Source organism: Mastigoproctus giganteus, chromosome 5, assembly GCF_048544385.1.
Source record: "Mastigoproctus giganteus isolate SK-2022 chromosome 5, ASM4854438v1, whole genome shotgun sequence".
Taxonomy (NCBI): Eukaryota; Metazoa; Arthropoda; class Arachnida; order Uropygi; family Thelyphonidae; genus Mastigoproctus; species Mastigoproctus giganteus.
Genome location: NC_143579.1, coordinates 80,060,904 through 80,083,791, shown reverse-complemented (window position 1 = coordinate 80,083,791; position 22,888 = coordinate 80,060,904). Strand labels below are relative to the sequence as shown.

Here is a 22,888-nt window from a genome sequence, read left to right as displayed (position 1 = left end):
AGTTATAAAATCACCAAGGAAAATTACCTCACTGTTAGGAAAGTTGCCATCTTTTAAGGGCATAAAAGGTTTATTTGTGGTAGATACATGTTTGCACTAATGACATTAAGAGTAGATCTGAAGACTTCCTTAACAAGTACTGAGTTAGGATTAAACTTGAAAGTGTCTACAATTCTGGCCCAGACATGACAGGAGGGAGTACATGATGAGATTCTTATCAATCATTTCAGTGATGAGATTCTTATCAATCATTCCCTGGAAAGACACATGCGGTTTAATATTTCTCAGTGTGGTCTGTGCTTGTTAACAGGACAGACTGTTTTTTACAGGGATGGGATACACTTAAATAGAAAATGTGCAAGAAATTTAATGGTGCTATTGAAGCAGTAAGGCAGGTTGGAAAGTTGATAGCTTGGGGAGAATACATATACTAATAGATTAACTACAGCAGCAGCAGGCAGAGATAAAAGTGATTTTTGCACTATTTCTATACAGCAGCCAGGAAAGCAAGGTACAGGGAATTCAAGGCCTGCAGTGAGTTTTCAAGGAATAAGGGCTGTGTTAGGGTAACTAAGAGTTAAGAACAGGTGCATGTACACCAATGCTAAGAGCATAGTAAATAAATTTGATGAATGCAAAGTGCTGGTCAAGTCATCAAATGCAGGCATTGTGAGAATATCAGAGATGTGGTGTTATTCAGATATAAACGATGCAGAATTTGAATATGGGGAGTACGACGAATACAGAAAGAACAGAGATGGGGGGAGCAGGTTATGCTCTTAATTAAGACCTGACATAGCCCAGTGGTCAGGAGCGAGAGTGCATAGCACGCATTCTTTGAGTGGACCGGGGTTCAAGCCCGTAACTACTAAATATACTAAATATTGACGATTTATTGTAAACTCTACTGACTTGGTTGTTGTGCTGGAGTATAAACAGAAAATTTATTTATTTAAGAAATACATAAAATCTAAGATAGTGCATCTAGATGTAGTGAATTGTTGAGTCATTATCACAATTGCTCATTATACTCATTAGGCCTATAACACACACCTACTCTCATTGTTGCTTTCCCAGTGCTTATGTCACACCAAACAGTCAACATTGCATTGTCCACCCACATCAATTGGATGCACTTCCTTAGATTTTATGTTTCTTAACTAACAGCATAACCCCTCCTCCCTTCCTACACATTGTACTCCCCAAATTCCAGTTCTGCACTGCTTATATCTGTGTGACACCATGTCTCTGATATCCCAACAATATCTAACTTTGATGTCTTGACTAGCACTTCAAGCTCACTGAAGTTATTAAATATACTAATAGCATTGGTGTACATGCAAGTATACATGCAGCTGTTCCTACTCTTAGTTATCCTAACACAGCCCATGTATATGCTTGTTCCACTATGACTCCCAGCAGTCCTGGAAATTCCTATTGCCTTGCTTTCCAGGTTGCTACTCAATTGCATTTCAACAGAAGTAGTGCAAGAATCACTTTTACCTCTGCCAGCAGCAACTGTTATCTATTAGTCCACGTATCCCCCCAAGCTAGCAGTCTTCCGACCTTCCTAACTCCGCCTCGATAGCATCAGCAAATATTCTTGCACCCTTTCTAGTTAAGTGTATCCCATCCCTGTAGAAGCAGTCTCTCCTGTTAACAAGCACAGACCAGGCTGAGAAAAATTCTACCACTTGAGCCTTGCACAATCTCTCCAGGGCAGAACTGATTGACAAGGCTCTCATCATATACTCCCTCTTATCGTGTCTGGGCTGAATTGCAGACACTTTCAAATTCAACCCTAACTCACAGCTTTTTTTTAGCATTGTCTTGTACTTGTTAAGTAATTCTGCCGGTCTCCTACTCTTAATATCATTAAACCCTAAAAAACAATATCACCCTTTGTGCCCTTAAAGGATGATATCTGCCCTACAATGTCATCAACCTTTGCCCTCGGCAGACATACCCTGGTCCTGTTCCTTCTATTCTTTTTGCACAATATGTTCCCCATTTCCTTGACAATAGAGTCACATACAACGCATTCTGCCTTGGGGGTTGCCGCTGTGTTGTGTGATGTTCAAGTGCAAGCTCTGGCATTGATGTGGGCAGCTGAGAGCTTGATTGGCTCCTCAATTTAAATCCTTCAAGGACATCCACCCTGTCCTTCAAGCTCTCATATAAGCTCATAACAATGCCGAGTTGGCGCCTGATTTCCTCGCACTCCTTACATCGCGCACAAAGACATCCCCCTTGGCAATATCATGTCCCATTCCTGACTGCTCCACAAACATCACATTTCAATATGACATATTTGCAATTTGTACAGGGTGTTTCATAAAGGACACAACCCTAAAATGAAGAAGGTATAACTTACGGGCAGGCAAATGTTATGTCAAGTTTGAAATGTAAGTGCACCCAAGTTTACCTGAGGTAAGCAGGTGAATGACCATGACATGCATTAGTCTCAGTCAGACATCCAGTTTGTTCTCTTGTGTCGGCCATGTCGTTTTCCAAGAAAGTGTGTGTTTATTGTGGAGTCTTACTTCACGTATAAATCTTATAAATGTGTGCAAGAAGAGTTTCAGATGAAAGTTGCTCGGTCGTTTGTCCCCAACAAGTCAATAATATTGATATAATTGCAAAATTTCGTGAGACTGGGAGTGTGGAGGACAAAAAGAGCCCATGTCAGCCACCACTGTTAACTGAGAACATTCTGGATAGTCTAAATGAACATTTAACCCACTCACCAAGAAAATTGCTTAGGAAGTTATCTTCTCAAACCGGACTGTCACCGACTACTGTTTTCAGGGCCACAAAGAGGTTAAAATTGCATGCTTACCGTATTGGTGTCGTTCAGGAACTGAAAGAACCTGACCATGAAAAATATGTACAGTATTGTCGTTGATTTTGTTCATTTGTTGATGAAAATGGAATTGGATCGTGTTTATTTTAGTGACAAGGATTGGTTCCACTTGGATGGTTATGTGAATAGTCAGAACAGCTGAATATGGAGCAGTGAAAACCCACATGCATATCACAAACGATCATTACATACCCTGAAAATTGGGGTTTGGTGTGCCATCTCGTGCCATCCTGTTACAGGGCCTATATTTTTTGACAAAACTGTGGATGGAGAAGTTTATCGTAACATAATCCAACAGTTAATGCATTGTTGGAGGTGAATGAACGAGAATGTTGGTTTCAACAAGATGGTAGGACCTGCCATACAGCAATTGAAACGATGGCCATGTTACAGATCAAGCAACCTCCGAATTTTTCGGAGGTCATTTGATCTCAAAAAAATTTGGCCCCCAAGATCTCCAGATCTTACTCCACCAGATTTTTTTCTTTGGGGACAATTCTCATACTCTTGACGAATTGAAGGCTAAATTGAAAGAGAGATTGCAAACATTACATAAGGTGGCTGTAAATGTCATGAAAAGGGTACGAACCTGCATCCAGCCGAGTGGAAACCATTTCAAACACTTGTTGTAGAAGTATTATTTCTTTTTGTTGTAAAGGTAAAAGTATGTGTAATTTATTTCCTTTTGTGTGATTTTTAAAATTCCTTTAATACAGTTGCATCCTTTATGAAACACCCTGTATAATGTTAGCAGCTGTTTAGGAGAAAAGAAAAAAGCCAACTTTTTTTAATACAGAAGAAGCAATTTTTTTTGTAAAATGCTCATGCCAAAGTTAATGCTAGTAATTGTTCTTGTATGGAACTTTACTTATTCAAGTCACTAGAAATGAAACCACTAAACTGGTGGTTTTGAGTAAAACTAACAATAATTTTATCCTCTGCTTCTTCAGCGAGTGCAATCCTGCAGTTGACTGCCACAAAACCAAACTAACAAAATGTAATAAGAAATATTATGCTGCAAAAGTATGTCAATATAGTCCCTTCGTGTTTTTAGGGCAGTGCAACTACAGGATTAAAATCGCTGAAGTGGAGGCGAAAACAATTCCAAAACATGATTGTTAGACTATTAGTAAGAAGGTCATGGTCATTAAAATACAAGAGAAAAAGAGTGGAGGAAAGAACTGAACCTTGAGGGACTCCAGTTATAGTTGAAGTTAAAACAAGAGAGACATCTACCATCACCCTCAGTGAGCAATCAGAGAGAAAACTGGATAACCAATTATAAAAAAACAGTTGGCAAACCATAAGATGGAAGCTTGTTTGGAAGACCTTTATGCCAAACATGATCAAAAGCCACTGAAATATCAAGAACAACTGCTTGAGTTTCAACATACTTTATCATTGCATTTGTCCATAGATGGGTAAGATAAACCAGAATATCACCAGTGGATCAACACTGATGGAATCCATACCGGCAATCTTTGATGAGACGGAAGGTTTCTAGGTGGTGGTTAATTGATTTCTCCGTTACTTTACAAAGAGTAGAAGTAATTGCAATGGGATGCTAATTAGATGGGAGCGATGTCACCTTTTTTAGGAACTGGCTAGATATGAGCAAATTTCCAAGTAGAAGGAAAAACACCTTTGGAATAAAAAAGTGAAAACAGGCAGCAAAGAACAGGTGTAAGTCCTTGACCACAGGTTTTGAGAACAAGTGGAAAAATAGCATCAGGACATGAAACTTTCTGAGCACCAAGTTTCGTCAAAATCCTTCTGACGGAAGAAAACAGGAGGCATCGAATGGAGTGTGTTGGGAACGGTGGGAGGTGTTTTACCAAGTTCATTAATACATGAGTTGGAAGAAATATGGGATGGCAGAAGGTCAGCTTTATCCTTGGCTGAAGTGACAACAGAACCATCTCATTTTGACAGAGATGGACAAAAGTTGCAGCCAATAGCTTTGACAAGAGACCAGAATGCTCAGCTACCATTAGGGCAAGAAGCAAGTTTTCTACACTTAGCCTGTTCAAAATCTAGTTTGGACTGATTAATAACTGCTTTACAATTGTTGTGAGCTTTGGTGTAGGCAGAAAATGAAACTGAAGAATTAAAAACCAGCCAATTATGATATGCAACATTCTTCTCTTTTACAGCCTTAGCACATTTATTGAAAAACCAAGGTTTAGATAAAGGAGAAGATTTTAAAGTGGAGTGTGGTATAAAGGATTCCATTCCTACAAGAATAATTTCACCGACATGATCTGAGCAAACAATGACATCAGAAGTTTTGAAACAGTAATCTGACCAAGGAAAAGAAATCTCGCAGGTCATCCCATTTTGCATTCTTGTAATGCCGAACAACGTGAGGATGGGAATAGCCATCAGATAAAGGCTCCATTGAAGAAGAGATAATCACTAAGTTGTGATCTGAGTGCCTAAAGGACCACTCACTTCGACCGTGTATTTAGAGGGGTTATTTGTGAGAAAAAGATCAAGCATTTTGGCAGTATGGTTAGGATTGTCCGGTATTCTGGTAGGTCAATGAACAATCTGTGCAAAGTCATTAGTAATTGCAAAAGCCTCAGCATCTCGACCAGCTGGGTCGGTGTGACTAGAAAACAGAAGCCAGCTGGAGTTGTGAACATTAAAATCACCAAGGAAAATTACCTCACTGTTAGGAAAGTTGGACTGGAGAAGGTAAAGTTGCAAAGAGAGGAAGAGAGAAAGAGAGGAAGAGTTCCAAGTGATTAGTGGAGGTGGGAGATCAGCAGAGAGAATAGATGAATTTCACGGAACGAAGTAAAGAGGATTTTAAGCCAGAGAAGATCGAAAAGAGGAGATTCCAAATTACCAAGTCTCTGACAGGGAATATTGGAATGGACCTATGCACAAGTACCACCTTTGAGGTGAAAGGAATCATATAGCGAATAATTTGGGCAACTGAGATGAGCTGTAGTTGGATCAACCAATAACTGAGATTCTGTCAGAAAAAGTATATGGGGTTTGGAAGACTGCAAGTGGAAATGGACATCGTTGAGATTAGAACTGAGACCACGTATATTTGTGAAATGAACTAAGATGTGTTTAGTTAGATCTTTTTGCAGATAAGATTACTGTATTAGTTTGACAATTCATGGTGTATTCAATAGTAAGAAAAAGTGAAGGGTACTATATGAAGTAATGAAATTTTTGGATATGGTGTACACATGGTAAGAATATACCCAGATCCTTAACACAAAGTGGTCTCAACAATGTCCCCTGCATACATACTACTCAGACTCCCTCCAGTCACTATCTGGCAGAGTAGAGGTAGCAAGATTATACTAGCTGATCTGGAAGCCTCCTATAGAGTTACCAATAGGTTCTCTCCGGTGTACTAACTAGTGGCCAGCCTGCGAAATGTAAAACGGCCGACCGTTTTAGAGCTATACCTCGAAATGTAAGGAAGAAAGGATCTCGCCATGATATCCATCATAACCTCAAAAATCAGTCATACTGAATGATGGAAGAGATGGGGAAGGGTTGACTGGAACTTAGTTCTGGAGACTAAACATGGATTCCAATACTTCAAGCCTCCAATAAGCAAAGTGGTGGTATTGCACCGGTTGATGAGAGTTGTCTACCACCTATTGATGAAAGATGGCAAACAGAGTAATTGATATGCGGCGGAAGCTGGTTGGCTGGTTTTGGTTTTAGCACACTCTTCTTGATTAGACCGGGGTTCGAGCCCGTCACCACCAAATACGGAGGATGCGGAAAGGTCAGGGAATGACCACCGCATATTCCCGGAGCAATATAGCTTTAGTTGCTAATGCTCCTAAAAAAAACCAAATAACAATAGCAACTAAGGCTATAATACACCAAAACCAGCAAGAACAGAGGAGAATGGACAAAAAAAAAAAAAAAAAAAACTTGGGAATCTTTAGCATTAGTTTGGAAATGAGAGAGATTACACCATTTACCCATCACACAGGGCATGGCAGATTAAAAACTGTCTGCCCAAATGAAAATATCAGAAGGCAGACCATAGCAACCAAAGAGATAAACAAAGTTTGCTTAGAGATGTTGAGGCAACTGCTTAAGTGTTAAGTGTGAGTATTAATTCGAAAATATCACAGTGTATCAAAAAAATACACAATCCATATTGGCAAGTATTAATCACATTAAGATAGTATACAAAGTGGTTGTGAATTTTCCCAATACTTAAGAAACAGCCAAAGTAAGTATAAGTAGTGGCTGAAGTAAGCATAATTGGACAATAATTAGATAGGTGGGGTTTGTTACTATTTTCAGGAATTGATTGAATATAAGACCATGCAGGCAGAAAAGGCAACACAAAATATAGGTTAAGTTTGTATCATGTGTTAAGAACATGTAGAAATATTCTAAAAGACATTTGTTGGATAAAGCCACAGAGTATGAAGGAGTTTACTTATGAATGAGTTAATGTACACACATCATTTATACCACCAAGGTAGTTTTAATTATATCTCATATCGTGAATACCTTCACAACGAGTTGACGTGGCATTGCACTACCTTGAATAAGTAACGCTTCACTTATGGAGAAGACTATTGTTACTTATTCTCGGCGGATACCACCACCCAGACGGCACTATTTCGAAGGTTATTGGCTTCTCATTGGTGGGTGGGCAGGTATCCTTGTGTTGCAATAGTGACAACCCAGTTATGAAGTATAACTCCACAATATGAGAGATGCCTGATGGTGCACAATGGTTTAGTCTAAAAGACATTTGTTGGCTAAAGCCTCAGATATGAAGCAGTTCATGTATGCATGGGTTAATCATATATACTACCCACATACATATCATACACACATCATTTATACAACCCAAAGTTGTTTTAATGCATCGTTTTAATTCAGGATTTCTAAAATATTTGAAGTTTAAAGCAGTACACTCAAAATGTAAGGAAGTTCAGTCTCACTATGATGCCCATCACAACATCAAAAGAAAACCCTTACTGATCTCAATGGAAAGAGGTCAAAGCTTTGTTCTGGGGGCCAAATTATTTTGATGACTTTAAGCCTCTAATAAACAAAGTGATGGTATTGCAATGAGTGATGTGTTTCCTAGTATGTCTTGCACAGAGGCTTGATCATACCTCTTTTTTTTTGGGATATGCATGCCACACGTCAACACGTGGTTTGAGCTTGGCTGGTCACCTATAACATATTTTAAACTTAAGTGTTAGGGCCTTAGCCATCATCACTAAAATAATTCTCATGGTGAACCTCAGATACCTAAGCCATTTGACACTAGCAGGAAGAGTGAAGAAACCAACTATAGGAGAAGTCTGGGTGAAAAGATCCTGGGATAATATCAAGATTGAGATCGTTGTCAAGTCATTTAAGAAGTGTGACATTTCAAATGCCATAGATGGAACTGAGGACGAGGCAATATATGAAGACAGTGATTCGTCATCAGACACATATGAGGACAACTAATGGATGGGAGTTTTGACAGTGATGAAGAGTTGCATGAATTTTATGATGAATAAAACTTTCATCTAGACAAGATTGCTGTAAGAGTTAAGACACAGCATAGGTTTGTTAAAGGTCGGTCTTGTCCAACCAATTTGATTGGATACTATGATGTGGTCATAGTATCAAAGGAACTGAATGCCAAAAATAATTTTGATATCATATACTTGGATTTCAGGAAAGCTTTTGATACTGTTGCACACAGAAGACTGCTGTACAAATTGGTGAGGTATGGCATTAAAGGTAAGTTGCTACAACAGATAAAGGGATAGTTGAGTGGGATACGACAGAGAGTGGTAATCAATGGACACTGCTCTTCGTGGACAAATGTTATTAGTGGAGTTCCCCAGGGTTCAGTGTTGGGCCCATTGTTGTTTTGTATATACCTTCATCAATGATATTGATGAAGGTATATCATGTAATACATTTTTTTTTCAAATTTCGGGCCCCAAAATTAAGGTGCATCTTATACATGGGGAAATATGATACTTATTGACTTATACACATATGTACAATCACAAACACACAAGTAAAACCATCAGTCTCCCATACTTTCTCACACACATATAATCACAGATAGACAGTCAATCACCCACACATACTTAGACTATCACTTTGTTTACATGATTAATTTTTACATTTAATCCACAATATTTACTTTTAAAGAAAACATGCATTTGTTTCGATGCATTAGGGGAAATGGAATATATTTTGGCAAATTCATAACAATCAACTGCAACAACACAGCTGTGATTGAGAGCTGCCAGTAAGCCCACACTGCCATACATGTTTTTTGCTCACTACTCCACACATACACCAAGATGTAGATATACAGACTACAGATCTCCATCATGTCCGGCAATGCAGATGCAACAGAGCGCTATTAGCAAACACACGCTATCATACACATTTTTACTCAGTCACTACTCATACACACTCCAAGATACAAAAACAGACTACAGCTCTTCGTCACGTCCGGCAGCACGGTGCGCCTGAGAGCCATTAGCAAGCGCACACTGCCACACACATTTTCCTTCATTACCAGTGGTGAGCTGTGAATATTTTAACCATGGGTTCGCAGTTTTTTCGACTTTCTACCAAGTAAATTTGATTGGTCACAGAAGTGACATCATCCGCGGCTTCCACCAGAAGCACCTCCCGCACTCTCACTATTAGTGGTGTGATTAGAGCATGTGATGCATTTTTCATGACCGGTATGATATTTCGAGTCAGGGGTAGACAGATGGGACTTATTACCCCCTCAACCATGCTCCTAGGTCTATCTAAAAAAAAAAAAAAAAAACTTAAAAACCTGGTCGTCATGCCTCCCTTACAATGATACTGGATACAATAGTGTCTAGAGTTCTAACTTTTTAGAATTTTTGAATAGTATGATGTCACAATCATACTTCCTGAAGTTACTACTGCGGTAAGTATGATTACAACAATACAAGTCATATGACTGCAATAATACAAATATTTGTCAACAATCCCTTTTTTTCGTCTCGCATTTTCGTTACATTTCATTGTTAGGTGACCATAACAGCTGCATATGTCGCTTCAATTAAGGATCGGTACTTCAATCGATGCTGTTTTCCAAAGACATTTAGATATATTGCAATAGCAATTGCAAGTATACATCTCTTACTTTAGTTATCATAAATCTGTTGTATCTTGTCTTCCAGAAATTATGAAAATTTGTGAATGATCAATAAAATATTTACAATAAAAAAGCTCTTATTTCGTAATCAATATATACAAATCAAAATACCTAAAAGAAACATGAAGAATGTTTCTCATAAACCATCTACCACACATGCTGGGCACACCTATGTTTGTTTTTTTTTTTTCATGATAATATTTTAATATTGCAAATAACATGAAATATTTCTCATATCACAAATAACATTAAAACTATCACAAAACATTCCACAATATAAAAATAAATATTACATAAAACACAAACTATTCTAGAAAAAGTACACAAAAATCACAGATTACATGAAAAAAAATTACAAATATTCAAGAAAATTTATTCTAAAAGTTTCCATATACAATTTACTTCTTTATTAATATTTTTTGTCGATCTCAATAGCTGAGCAATGATTACATAGAAATAATTTGATGCAACGATCCAGATTAAATTGAAGCAATGGCGTTCCATTTAGGTGTATGGTTACCATAATCTGCAACGTGTTTAACTGTCAACATTATTCATTACGCTGAAAGCTCGCTCAGCTTCAGCACTGCTAATTGCAATGGTTTCAAAAATATTTTTGGCTTTCTTAATTGAAAAGGGAATTTCACTTGATTTTAAAGATAAACTGTGTTTGACAAAATCTCTAAAATCAATTTTTATTTCATATTTTATCAGAAAACTTAAATTTCTTATTCGGTTTTCACCGTCTTGCCACCAAGATGAAAGTTCTTTCATATTCCACGATTTCGGGTAACATGTTAAAAATTTCTTTCAATTCCTCGTCGTCAATGGTATCATTATTTTCTTTATTTAATTTAAAATCACTCAGCTGCATTAATAACTTGTCACAAGGTAATTTTTTAAATGTGTTCTTACTTTTGATTTTGATTCCTTCAAATTCTTTCCATTTCAACCTGCTATCAATTTTAGATTTATAATTTCGTTCAAACTTTTCAAATTAACAATAGCACTGATAGTTCGAATAATTAATTTATCTGCTTTTACCATAGTGATTTTGTAAAGCTTCTGAAAGGTAAGAGAGCTTTCTGCAGGATGTCGATTATTAGTGCTAAATAGTTAAGAAATTCCAGATTTAAAAGTCGATTTAATAATCCGAAATATTTAACTTCTGATTCAAAATGTTTGCGCAAAGCAGGATAATTCCTCCAACCCACAATTGCCATCTGCAAGCTACAAGCTGCTCACCATGACCTGAACGCAATCATCCTTAATCTGTGCTAGTTTTTTGGAGATTATTGATATAATGCATACAGTTGTTTTTGTTTTGTTTTTTAATTATTCCCTGTATGCCATTATATTTCAGAACATTTTCTACACAGTGAAAGCCTCAACGAAGTTTCAAAATCTGCCAACATTTCATCTTCGTCAAGTTTATATAACATCTTAGTTGCCTCAATCCCCCCCTATGTTGCTGTCACTAGTTCTTTGAATACTGTGCAAAATGTCGGAATCACAGGGATATTCAGCTACTATGACCATGTAAACGTAGACAGGAGAAATTTACTGGAAGGCATGAATCACTCACTTCTCCGAAAAACATACCTGTTTGACGGAGTAAAGGGGAACCACAACACGCGTTGACAAGAGGCTATTATCCGTGTTGGGAACCTCCTACCTCCTTAATCTTCTGACTGGCTATGGAAAGCATATTGACTAGTGCAACTTCTCGGTATGCGACAGCATAGGTTTTACAGACACTATTACCATTGTGAAAAGATAATTCCTTTCACCCTTAATTCATGCTTTCTAATTACCTAAACTGCCTAAAGGCCAGAGGTGAGAACAATGCATACTAAGTTGTCTCTCGTAATCCATTTGTTATATGGAAATTTTCTTCGTTCAACAAAAACTATTTTAAATGTAATTACCAATTAAATGCAATTAATTATTCAAAAAAAAAAAATGCTATAAAGAAGTTGGTTAAGCAGAAGTCCAACTGCCATTAAATCAAAAATGAAGCAATTTTAAAATACATAACTGATCAATTGCACCATTAAAATGCTGGAGAAGTCGCCCGATTGCCCACTGTAGCTTCGGCTCTGAATACTCAATAACTGCATTCAGGATTTCATTTGTAAAATAAATGATCATGTCAACAATGGGCTCGCATATTTTCAAGCAAAATAACAATGGGCTCTTGCGAGTCCACTATAGCTCACCACTGCTCATTACTCATACACATGCTCTGTCGCTTCCAGCAATGCAGATGCGACAGACACCCCCAATCAAGCAAAACAGCCATGCACACATAATTATGCTCTCAAAAATAAGTGCACTAATAGCAAATGAACTAAGCACTATGAATCCATAACATTTATATGGTTAATATAACACCTGAATTAGTTATAAAAACATACAACATACAGGTAACCCCTGCTTAATGCTGAAAATTCATTCCAGAAAAACAGAGCACTAAGTGAATCCGCGCTAAGCGAGCACCACATTCCCATTAGGTAACATATGTATTTGTGAGTTGCGGTCAGTGCCATAGCATATTTTCTAATCAGTAATAAACAGTAGTAAAATGATGCACAAATGTCGGTCAAAATATTTAATATTCAAATATTTGTACATATAAAATATTCTGCATTACATACGTATATAATTATGCGATAACTACTTATGTATCAAAATTAAACTTAAAATTCCAATTAAAATCATGAATTTAATTGATCTAAATTGATTTAATTTAATTCATGAATTTAATCATGAAAAATGTTTTGATTTTGGGTTGTACTTTGGCCCTCTCGTGGTAAACTAAAAGGAGTTTTAATTTAAAATCCCCCGCAGTGTTAACATCCAACAATAAAGCCAACTGATCCTTCTCCGTTTTGAAACCTGGTATGTTTTTTCTTCTTTCAATTAGGCATTCATTTCTGAAAAACTCCTGCTTCATCTATGTTAAAAACTTGTTGAGAAGTATAGCATCCCTCTTCAATAACTTTAACAAGTTCTTTTTTGAAAGTTTCGACTCTTTGATCTGCACTTGCGACTTCTCCCTGGATTTTAAACCTATTCAACCACCCTTACTAGTTTTAAATGGTTTCACATTTTTTTTTTTTTAGGTGAACTTTCTTTCAGATCACCATATAGGCTAATCTCTTTTTTTTTTTTTTAATAATATTTAACTTAACTGAATTCTGCGTCAGATATTATCTTCAATAAAATTAGTTAAGGTTTCTCCATTTCAATCGTAATAGCCGGCCTAGCCCTAGTTGCTTGCAGTGGAAGTTGTCTTTCTCGCTGCTCAAATTAATTCTTTATTTTTATAATTGTTCTTACAATTAAACCTGCAAGTCCTAAATTATGGCACACATTTGCTTGCGGTTGACCAGAATCGATTCGCTTCAAAACGTCTAATTAATTTTCGAATTCAGTCTTTTTCATACATTTGTACTACATCCAAACATTGTTGCTTTTTCATTCTTATCCACCATTATTAACTCTTCCAAAATGTAACTGTGTTAGTTGTATTAATTATGATACAATGTTTGTTATGCACTATGTCTAATACTGTACTGAGTGATGATTAGACTTCGGATAAATGCATATAATGCAAATATTACAAGCAATATACTTGATCATTTTTTGAAATGTTGATCTTGGAACTACGTAACAAGTCACTGTACTGCAATTAAATTAGCATGCGAGAAAATTTAGTTGAGTGTGGGAAAATTTCTCAAGTCGGCATGGGAAGCATAAAGCGAACTGCGTTATAACGAGGGCCTGCTGTATATATTTATGGAAATATGCACATGAAGTTATGCATAGAGGTCAAACACAAAATAATACAATTTCTAACATGAACATTTTTGCTGGTGAGAAACACATTTTAACAGGCCAGCCACATTTGGGTTTGTCACTACCAGTAAATGTCACAATTAGGTAGGAGTGTCTGTCTAAGGAGGGGGAGATGAGCAGTTGCTCATCTCCCCCTCCTCAGACAGACACTCCTACGATTTATGGGTCCAATTTAGGCCATAAGTCTACATCTGTGGGGATAGTAATTGGGGAAGTCATTAGGATATGAGCCCAATCCTCATCAGTTCCACAGGTACATTTGGGATCCTGGGTAAGATCCAGTTGGCATAACTTTGCACTTAAGAAACCATGCCCTGTAAGCAAATAGGTAGCATATAGTCCTGGGGCAAACCAGGGGGATTGTTTGGAGGAAACTAGGGTTACCTGAGGTGGGAACCACCTAGACTTCTCCTTTAGTTGACTCTTACCTTGTGTTGCCATTGCCAGTAGAGTGTGGTCGTTATTCTTTTCTTTTCTGAAACCAGCTTCAAGATCTAATGTAATCCCTAAGAATATTAGTTAGGATTTGTCTCTTAATTCTATAATTGAGGCCTCTCATTACTAGATCTAGTGACAGTGCTCAGTATTCTCCCCAGAAAATTTTGCCAGCTGGGTGGGGAAGTGAAATTTGCAATATTAAAAAATTTTCTGTTATTTAAAAATGTGACTTAAGTGATCCAGAGTAAAAATTAATTTCATAATTTAACATTATATGCTCCTGTCACATTGATCCCGATCGCATAGTATGTTAATATTAATATTGATCGAGATCGCTAAGCAATACCATATGGTACCATGAGAATCACTTAAATTTCAGCTGGGCGGTCAGTTAAATTCACTGGGCAGTGAGCCCATTCGATAGTTCCTGGGGAGAACACTGGTGTTTCTGCCAGGACCTACAGGTCTTGTGATAATTAGTAGTATAATCCGTTGTATAGTCCAGCTTCCTTTTATTTTTATCCAAGATAGCTCTGTAAAACCATATGCCTACAGTGTAAGTAATGACTGGGAGAAAGACACACAAATAAGAACAAGTGTCTTCCTCTTTAGGCAGCTCATTCTTGTTATCATTCTGGCATAGTTTCTCACTTTCTTGGCAATACAGTAGAGCATCAGTCATCTGGAATAACTGAGGTCAGACATCTTCCGGATAGTCAAATTTTTCAGGATAATCGAACTGAAGATTTATTAGTTGCGGTCAACCCTTCCACCATCTCTTTCAACATGCACTATGACTGATGTCCTTTGAGGTTATGGTGATCAGCATGGCGAGATCCAAACTTCCTTACATTTCGAGATTACAGCTCTAAAGCGGTGATCGCAGGCCGGCCGCTAGTTAGTACACCTAACCGAAACTATTGGTAACTCTCTAGGAGGCTTCCGAATCAGCTAGTGTATAATCATGCCACCTCGACTCATTCGGATAGTGAGTGGAGGGAGCCCGAGTAGCGTGTATGCGGGGCATATTGTCAAGGCCACTTTATGTCAAGGATCTGGGTATATTCTTACCATGTGTATGCCATATCCAAAAATTTCATTATGTCATACAGCTTTTCCTCCCCCAACTTTTTCTTACTATTGAATACACCACGAATAGTCAAACTAATAGAGCAAACTTATATGTGAAAAGGTCTAAACCTCCCAAAAACTTCCTAGTTCATTTTACAAATATACGTGGTCTCAGCTCTAATCTCAGTGATACCCATTTCCACCTACAGTCTGCCAAAACCCATTTACTTTTTCTGACAGAATAACAGTTATAGCTTGATTCAATGACTGCTGATATCAGTTGCCCAAATTATTCACTGTATGATTCCTTTTGCCTCAAAGGTGGTACTTGTGCATATGTCCGTTCCAATATTCCCTGTCAGAGACTTGGTAATTTGGAATCTCCTCTTATCGATCTTCTCTGGCTTAAAATCTCTCTACCTCATTCTGTCAAATCCATCTGTTCTCTCTACTGTTCTCCCAACTCCGCTAATCATTTGGAACTCTGATTTTCTCCAGTCCAACTTTACTAACAGTGAGGTAATTTTTCTTGGTGATTTTAATGCTCACAACTCCAGCTGGTCGAGATGCCAAGGCTTTTGCAATTACCAATGACCTTGCACAGATTGTTCATTTACCTACAAGAATACCGGACAATCCTAACCATACAGCCAATCCGCTTATCTTTTTCTCACAAACAACCCTTCTAAGTACACAGTCGAAGTGTGTGGTGCTTTAGGCACCTCAGATCACAACTTGGTGATTGTCTCTTCTCCAATGGAGCCTTTATCTCATGGCTATTCCCAATTTTGTGTTTTTTGGCATTACAAGAAAGCAAAATGGAATGACCTGCGAGATTTCTTTTCTTCTTTTCCTTGGTCGGATTACTGTTTCAAAAACTTCTGATGTCAACCTTTGCTCATATTGTGTCAGTGAAATTATTCTTTGTAGGAATGGAATCCTTTATTCCAAACTCCACTTTAAAATCTCCTCCTTTATCTAAACCATGGTTTTAAAATAAATGTGGTAAGGCTGTTGAAGAGAAGAATGTTTCATATTGTAATTGGCTTGTTTCCAAATCTTCAGTTTCATTTTCTGCCTACACCAAAGCTCACAACAAATGTAAAGCAGTTATTAATTAGTCCAAACTAGATTTTGAACAGGCTAAGAGTAGAAAACTTGCTTCTTGCCCTAACGGTAGCTAACCATTCTGGTGTCTTGTCAAAAATGTTATTGGCTGCAACTTTTGCCTTTCTCTGCTCCCACCTCTGTCAAAACCAGATGACTCTATTGTCACTTCAGTCAAGGTAAAGTTGATCTGCTAGCATCCCATTTTTCTTCCAACTCATGTATTAATGATCTTGGTAAACCACCTCTCTCACCTTTCCTAGAGCACTCCACTCAATGCCTCCTGTGGTCTTCCATCAAAAGGACGTCAGAAGGATTTTGATGAAACTTGATGCTCAGAAAGGTCCAGGTCCTGATGGTATTTCTCTATTTGTTCTCAAAATCTGTGCTCCTGAACTTACTCCTGTTCTTCTGTGTCACCTTTTTTCACTTTCTTATTGCAAAGTTGTTTCCTTCTGCTTGGAAATTTGTTTATATCCAGCCAGTTCCTAAAAAGGGTGACAAATCGCTCCCATCCAATTATCGTCCCATTGCAATTACTTCTACTCTTTCTAAAGTAATGGAGAAATCAATTAACTTCTAACTCTTAAACTATTTAGAAACCTTTTTGATCAACAATTGCCAGTATATATTCTGTCAGTGTTGATCCACAGGTGATATCCTGGCTTACGTTACCCATCTAAGGACAGATTCAATGGAAAAGTTTGGTGAAATTCAAAGTTGTTCTTGACATTTCGGTGGCTTCTGATCATGTTTGGCACAAAGGAATTCTAAATAAGCGTCCATCTTATGGTATGTGTTTGGTAATTGGGTATCCAGTTTTCTCTCTGACTGCTTACTGCATGTGATTGTATATGGCTCTCTGTTTTCTAACTTCTCCACTTTTTAATGCTGGTGTTCCCCTAAGATTCAGTTCTTTCTCTCACCCTTTTTCCTCTTCTTTATTATTAATGACCTTCTTCCTTTGACTGGAAATCCTATCCATAGTTTTGCCGATGATAGCACATTGCATTCCACTTTCCAGTTTGAGAAACCCTGCCCTGCACAATCAGCTTCAACTTCTCAAATATCCGCTACCAATTCCTTAAATGCCTATCTCCAGGTAATTCTCCACTGGGGCAAAGACAATTCAGTTGATCTCAATCCTTCTAAAACTTCCTGTGTTATATCTCACAAAAAAGGATTCTTCTGCTCCTATGCTTATCTTTGGTGACACTCCAATTTCTAGGCAAGATGATATATCTCTTTTGGGGATTACCCTGACTTCTAATCTCTCTTGGCACAAGCACATAACAAATATTGCTTCCTCTGCATCTAGAAAACTTGGATTTTTCTTTCACTCTCGACATTACTTTTCTTCCAAACAGCTGTTCACTCTGTACAAATCACAAATACACCTAACCATGGAATATTGTTCCCACGTCTGGGGCAGTGCCCCCAAAACCTCTCTCAGGCTTCTAAATTCCATTCAAAAGAGGGCAGTTAGGTTAATTGATGACTCATCTCTAACAGTCTAACTCTCTAAAATCTCTAGAGAGACTCTAAAATCTCTAAGAGTCTTAGAGAGTCTCTCTAAATCTCTAAAATCTCTAACTCATCTCTAAAATCTCTCTACCTCATTGTGTAAAATTCATCTGTTGTCTCTACCGTTCTCCCAACTCCACCAATCACTTGGAGCTCTTTGACTTCCTCTCTTTGCAACTTGACTTTCTCCAGTCCAACTTTCCTAACAGTGAGGTAATTTTCCTTGGTGATTTTAACGTTCACAACTCCAGCTGGCTTCCGTTTTCTAGTCACACCGACCCAGCAGGTCGAGATGCTGAGGCTTTTGCAATTACTAATGACCTAGAATAGATTGTTCATTTACCTACAAGAATACCAGACAATCCTAATCATACAGCCAATACGCTTGATCTTTTTCTCACAAACAACCCTTCTAAGTACAAGGTTGAAGTGAGAGGTCCTTTAGGCACTTCAGATCACAACTTGGTGATTGCCTCTTCTCCAATGGAACCTTTATCTCATGGCTATTCCCAACCTCGTGTTGTTTGGCATTACAAGAATGCAATATGGGATGACCTGCGAGACTTCTTTTCTTCTTTTCCTTGGTCTGATTACTGTTTCAAAACTTCTGATGTCAACGTTTGCTCAGATTGTGTCAGTGAAATTATTCTTGCAAGAATGGAATCCTTTATCCCACACTCCACTTTAAAATCTCGTCCTTTATCTAAACCTTGGTTCTCCAATAAATGTGCTAAGGCTGTCCAAGAGAAGAACGTTGCATATCGTAATTGGCTTGTTTCTAATTCTTCAGTTTCATTTTCTGCCTACACCAAAGCTCGCAACAATTGTAAAGCAGTTATTAATCAGTCCAAACTAGAGTTTGAACAGGCTAAGAGTAGAAAACTTGCTTCTTGGCCTAATGGTAGCCGAGCATTCTGGTCTCTTGCCAAAGCTATTGGCCGCAACTTTTTCCCATCTCTGCTCCCACCTCTGTCCAAACCAGATGGTTCTGTTGTCACTTCAGCCAAGGATAAAGCTGACCTGCTAGCATCCCATTTTTCTTTGAGCTCATGTATTAATGATCTTGGTAAAACACCTCCCACCATTCCTAACACACTCCATTCAATGCCTCCTGTGGTCTTCCGTCAAAAGGATATCAGAAGGATTTTGATGAATCTTGATGCTAAGAAAGCTCCAGGTCCTGATGGTATTTCTCCACTTGTTCTCAAAACCTGTGCTCCTGAACTTACTCCTATTCTTTGCCACCTTTTTTCACTTTCTTATTCCAAAGGTGTTTTTCCTTCTGCTTGGAAATTTGCTCATATCCAGCCAGTTCCTAAAAAAGGGTGACAAATCCCTCCCATCCAATTATCGTCCCATTGCAATTACTTCTACTCTTTCTAAAGTAATGGAGAAATCAATTAACCGCCAACTCTTAAACTACTTAGAAACCTTCCGTCTGATCAACGATCGCCAGTATGGATTCCGTCAGTGTCGATCCACTGGTGATATTCTGGCTTATGTTACCCATTTATGGACTAATTCAATGGAAAGGTTCGGTGAAACCAAGTAGTTGCTCTTGACATCTCAAAGGCTTTTGATCGTGTTTGGCATAAAGGTCTTCTAAACAAGCTTCCATCTTATGGTTTGCCAACTGTTTTTAGTAATTGGTTATCCAGTTTTCTCTCTGATCGCTCACTGAGGGCGATGGTAGATGGCTCTCTGTCTTCTAACTTCTCCACTAATGCTGGTGTCCCCCAAGGTTCAGTTCTTTCCCCCACTCTTTTCCTCTTGTATATCAATGACCTTCTTCAATTGACTGGAAATCCTATCCATAGTTTTGCCGATGATAGCACATTGCATTCAACTTTCCATTTTGAGAAACCTTGTCCAGCTCAATCAGCTTCAAGTTCTCGAAAATCTGCTGCCAATTCCTTAAATGCCGATCTTCAGGTAATTCTCCAGTGGGGCAAAGACAACTTAGTTGATTTCAACCCTTCTAAAACTCAATCTTGTCTTATATCTCGCAAAAAGGATTCTTCTGCTCCTATGCTTATCTTTAGTGACACTCCGATTTCTAGGCAAAATGATATATCTCTTTTGGGGATTACCCTGACTTCTAATCTCTCTTGGCACAAGCACATTACAAATATTGCTTCCTCTGCATCTAAAAAACTTGGTTTTCTCTTTCGCTCTAGGCGTTACTTTTCTCCCAAACAGCTGCTCACACTGTATAAATCGCAAATCTGCCCTGCCATGGAATATTGTTCCCACATCTGGGGTGGTGTCCCCAAAACCTCTCTCAGGCTTCTTGATTCCATTCAGAAGAGGGCAGTTAGGTTAATTAATGATTCATCTCTAACAGAGTCTCTCCACTCGCTTTCTCATAGACGCACTGTTTCTGCTGCATGCCTCTTCTACAGATACTTCCATGGGCACTGTTCTTCTGAATTGGCTTCTATAATTCTCGTTCTCTCTCTTTCAAAACAGTCCGAACACGTGCCGCCACCAGCCAACATCCATTTACTGTCGAACTTCAAACCCACAGAACCAACTTTTCATCTTCCTCATTTATTCATTCAACTGCCGTTTGCTGGAACAACCTTCCTTCATACGTATTTCCTGAAAATTACAATCTACAGAAGTTCAAGTCCAATATCAACAAATATCTTCTTTCGTGTTCTCAACCTCCAACCCAAGCACGGTACTAAGTACTATAGATTATAATACCTCTCGTGTTTGGGGTTCTCATAAAAAAAAAAAAAAAAAAAGTCTCTCTCCACATCTCTGTCTCATAGACATACTGTGTCTGCTGCATGCCTTTTCTACAGATATTTCCATGGGCACTGTTCTTCTGAATCGGCTTCTATAATTCTTGCTCTCTCTCTCTTTTTCAAAACATTCCGAACACGTGTCGTCAGCAGCCAACATCCATTTACTGTCCAACTTCAAACTCACAGAACCAACTTTTCATCTTCCTTGTTTGTTCATTCAACTGCCATTTTCTGGAACAACCTTCCTTCATACATATTTCCTGAAAATTACAGTCTACAAAAGTTAAAGTCTAATGTCAACAAATATCTTCTTTCGTCTTCTCAACCTCCAACCCATGCACGGTACTATACTATAGGTTCTAACACTTCTCGTGTTTGGGGTTTTCATAAAAAATTTAAAAAAAATACGATTAATTAAATAAAAAAAAATTATAAACTGTTTTATCAGGGTCATCTCCAAGAATCTGCAATAATGTTAATGAAGACTGCATTGGCACATGATTTAAAGCTGTTTGAGCAGAGATTGAGAAGTTGAGGACAGTCCATTAATAAATGACGAATAGTCAGTTGTACATGACATGATATGCATTGAGGAGCACTGTCATTCGTTAATTGATGGAGGTGTGTGTCAGGTATGCCCAATTCTTGGCCTTCCTAGAATTACTTCTTCTTGTCTGCTTTTCTGAAAGCTGGAGAGCCACAGCTTCGAATCTGGTTTTATGTGTGGGATGTGGCTTGTTTCTGCCAATCAATGTTGGCATCACATCTTGTCATCGCTAAAGGTAAGTCACGTAGTCTCACGTTTAGTTGTCCATGTTGCCCCTGTAAGTGCTTTTGGAAGCTTAGATAAAAACCTAATGACTTATTGACTTAAACCTAATGACTTATTTAACCTTCCAAATGACTTATTTTTGTAATGAAAAAATTACAGAATCTATGAATAAATAGCATTAATAGTGACAAATGATGCAAGGAAGCAAGCTTACAGCATTACAAATAAAAATTAAAAAAAATTCCCATTTCACCTATCCATTCCCTCCAATACAGTAGTTTGTTTAGTTCTTCCTTGAATTTATTTAAGCTATCAACTTCTACAACAACAGATGGAAATTTGTTTCAACAACTAACTGCTGGCTAAATGCAAACTTCTGCACATTTATTCTGTAACCTTCCTTCCTCAATTTGAATTTGTGCCCCCCTCATATCACATGCATAGTCTGAGTAACAGAGAGGGAGAATCCCAACAGCATTGGGCTTGCTTAATTCATTCAAATCCACAAACACCTCAATAAAATTAAACTAATTTTAATACAAGATTAAATGATTCTCTAAGTAATCATCGGCCCGCAGGTTAAACGGTTCATCGTTTTTGCGGGTTTTTTTTTTTTTTTTTTCGTTGATCATATATAGATGCTACATATGCTTTGCTTCATTTCATCATATGCATTACATGTTACGTAGAAATAAACCCATCTGCAAATAACCGACAAGTACTGGAAAAAAACTATGGATTACTATTATGACGTTGCGGCAATGTCTTAAACAAGACTTACCTGTGCTTGAAACTGGGCTTTTTGCTGTTCCACCAAAAAGAATTCCTCTAGCTCTTTATCCGCGGGTGGAGGCGCCTTGTTAGAATCAAATGCCGGCATTTTCAGATACCTGTCCTATCCCGTCCCGTCCCTGCACACTAAATTCAATGCACAACGGAAAAGCTGATAGTACAAATATACAAATTCAAATGAATGCTCCTACCTAAAAAGAATATATGGCGCATCACGTTCGTGCTCACCATCACTGAAAAAACATCTTCAATAAGCCGGAAAATACAAGCTCAAGACAATTCTAAATTCGTCAATACTAAACATGCTCAACTTTTCCATGCTAAGAACAGGAATAAGTGGTATCTAGCGGTGAATACTCAAGTAACCAAACTTGTAATTCCGTTGAAAATAAAAAACAAAGAAAGAAATTCGATACGAATTAATTTAAAGTTTTATATTTAAATTCATCTTTCTAAAGTGCTATATACAGCTTTCTAGAAAGTATTACAAAAATATTAGGATAAAACACAATCTCCAGGTCTAGAGGGAGGGCTACAGTCAGGAC

The 22,888-nt window shown here is 37.9% G+C and overlaps 1 protein-coding gene across 1 annotated transcript in view; it reads right to left on the bottom strand.

Moving 5' to 3' along the window:
- Tim8 (translocase of inner membrane 8) overlaps positions 1 to 22,659 on the bottom strand; it is a 38,293-nt gene extending 15,634 nt beyond the window's left edge. Inside the window, exon 1 of the mRNA XM_090373311.1 lies at positions 22,333 to 22,659. Coding sequence (XP_090229437.1) covers positions 22,333 to 22,431 — 99 coding nt within the window. The 5' untranslated portion in view covers positions 22,432 to 22,659. The remainder of the gene's footprint in view (positions 1 to 22,332) is intronic.
- Between the last annotated feature and the right edge of the window lie 229 nt (positions 22,660 to 22,888).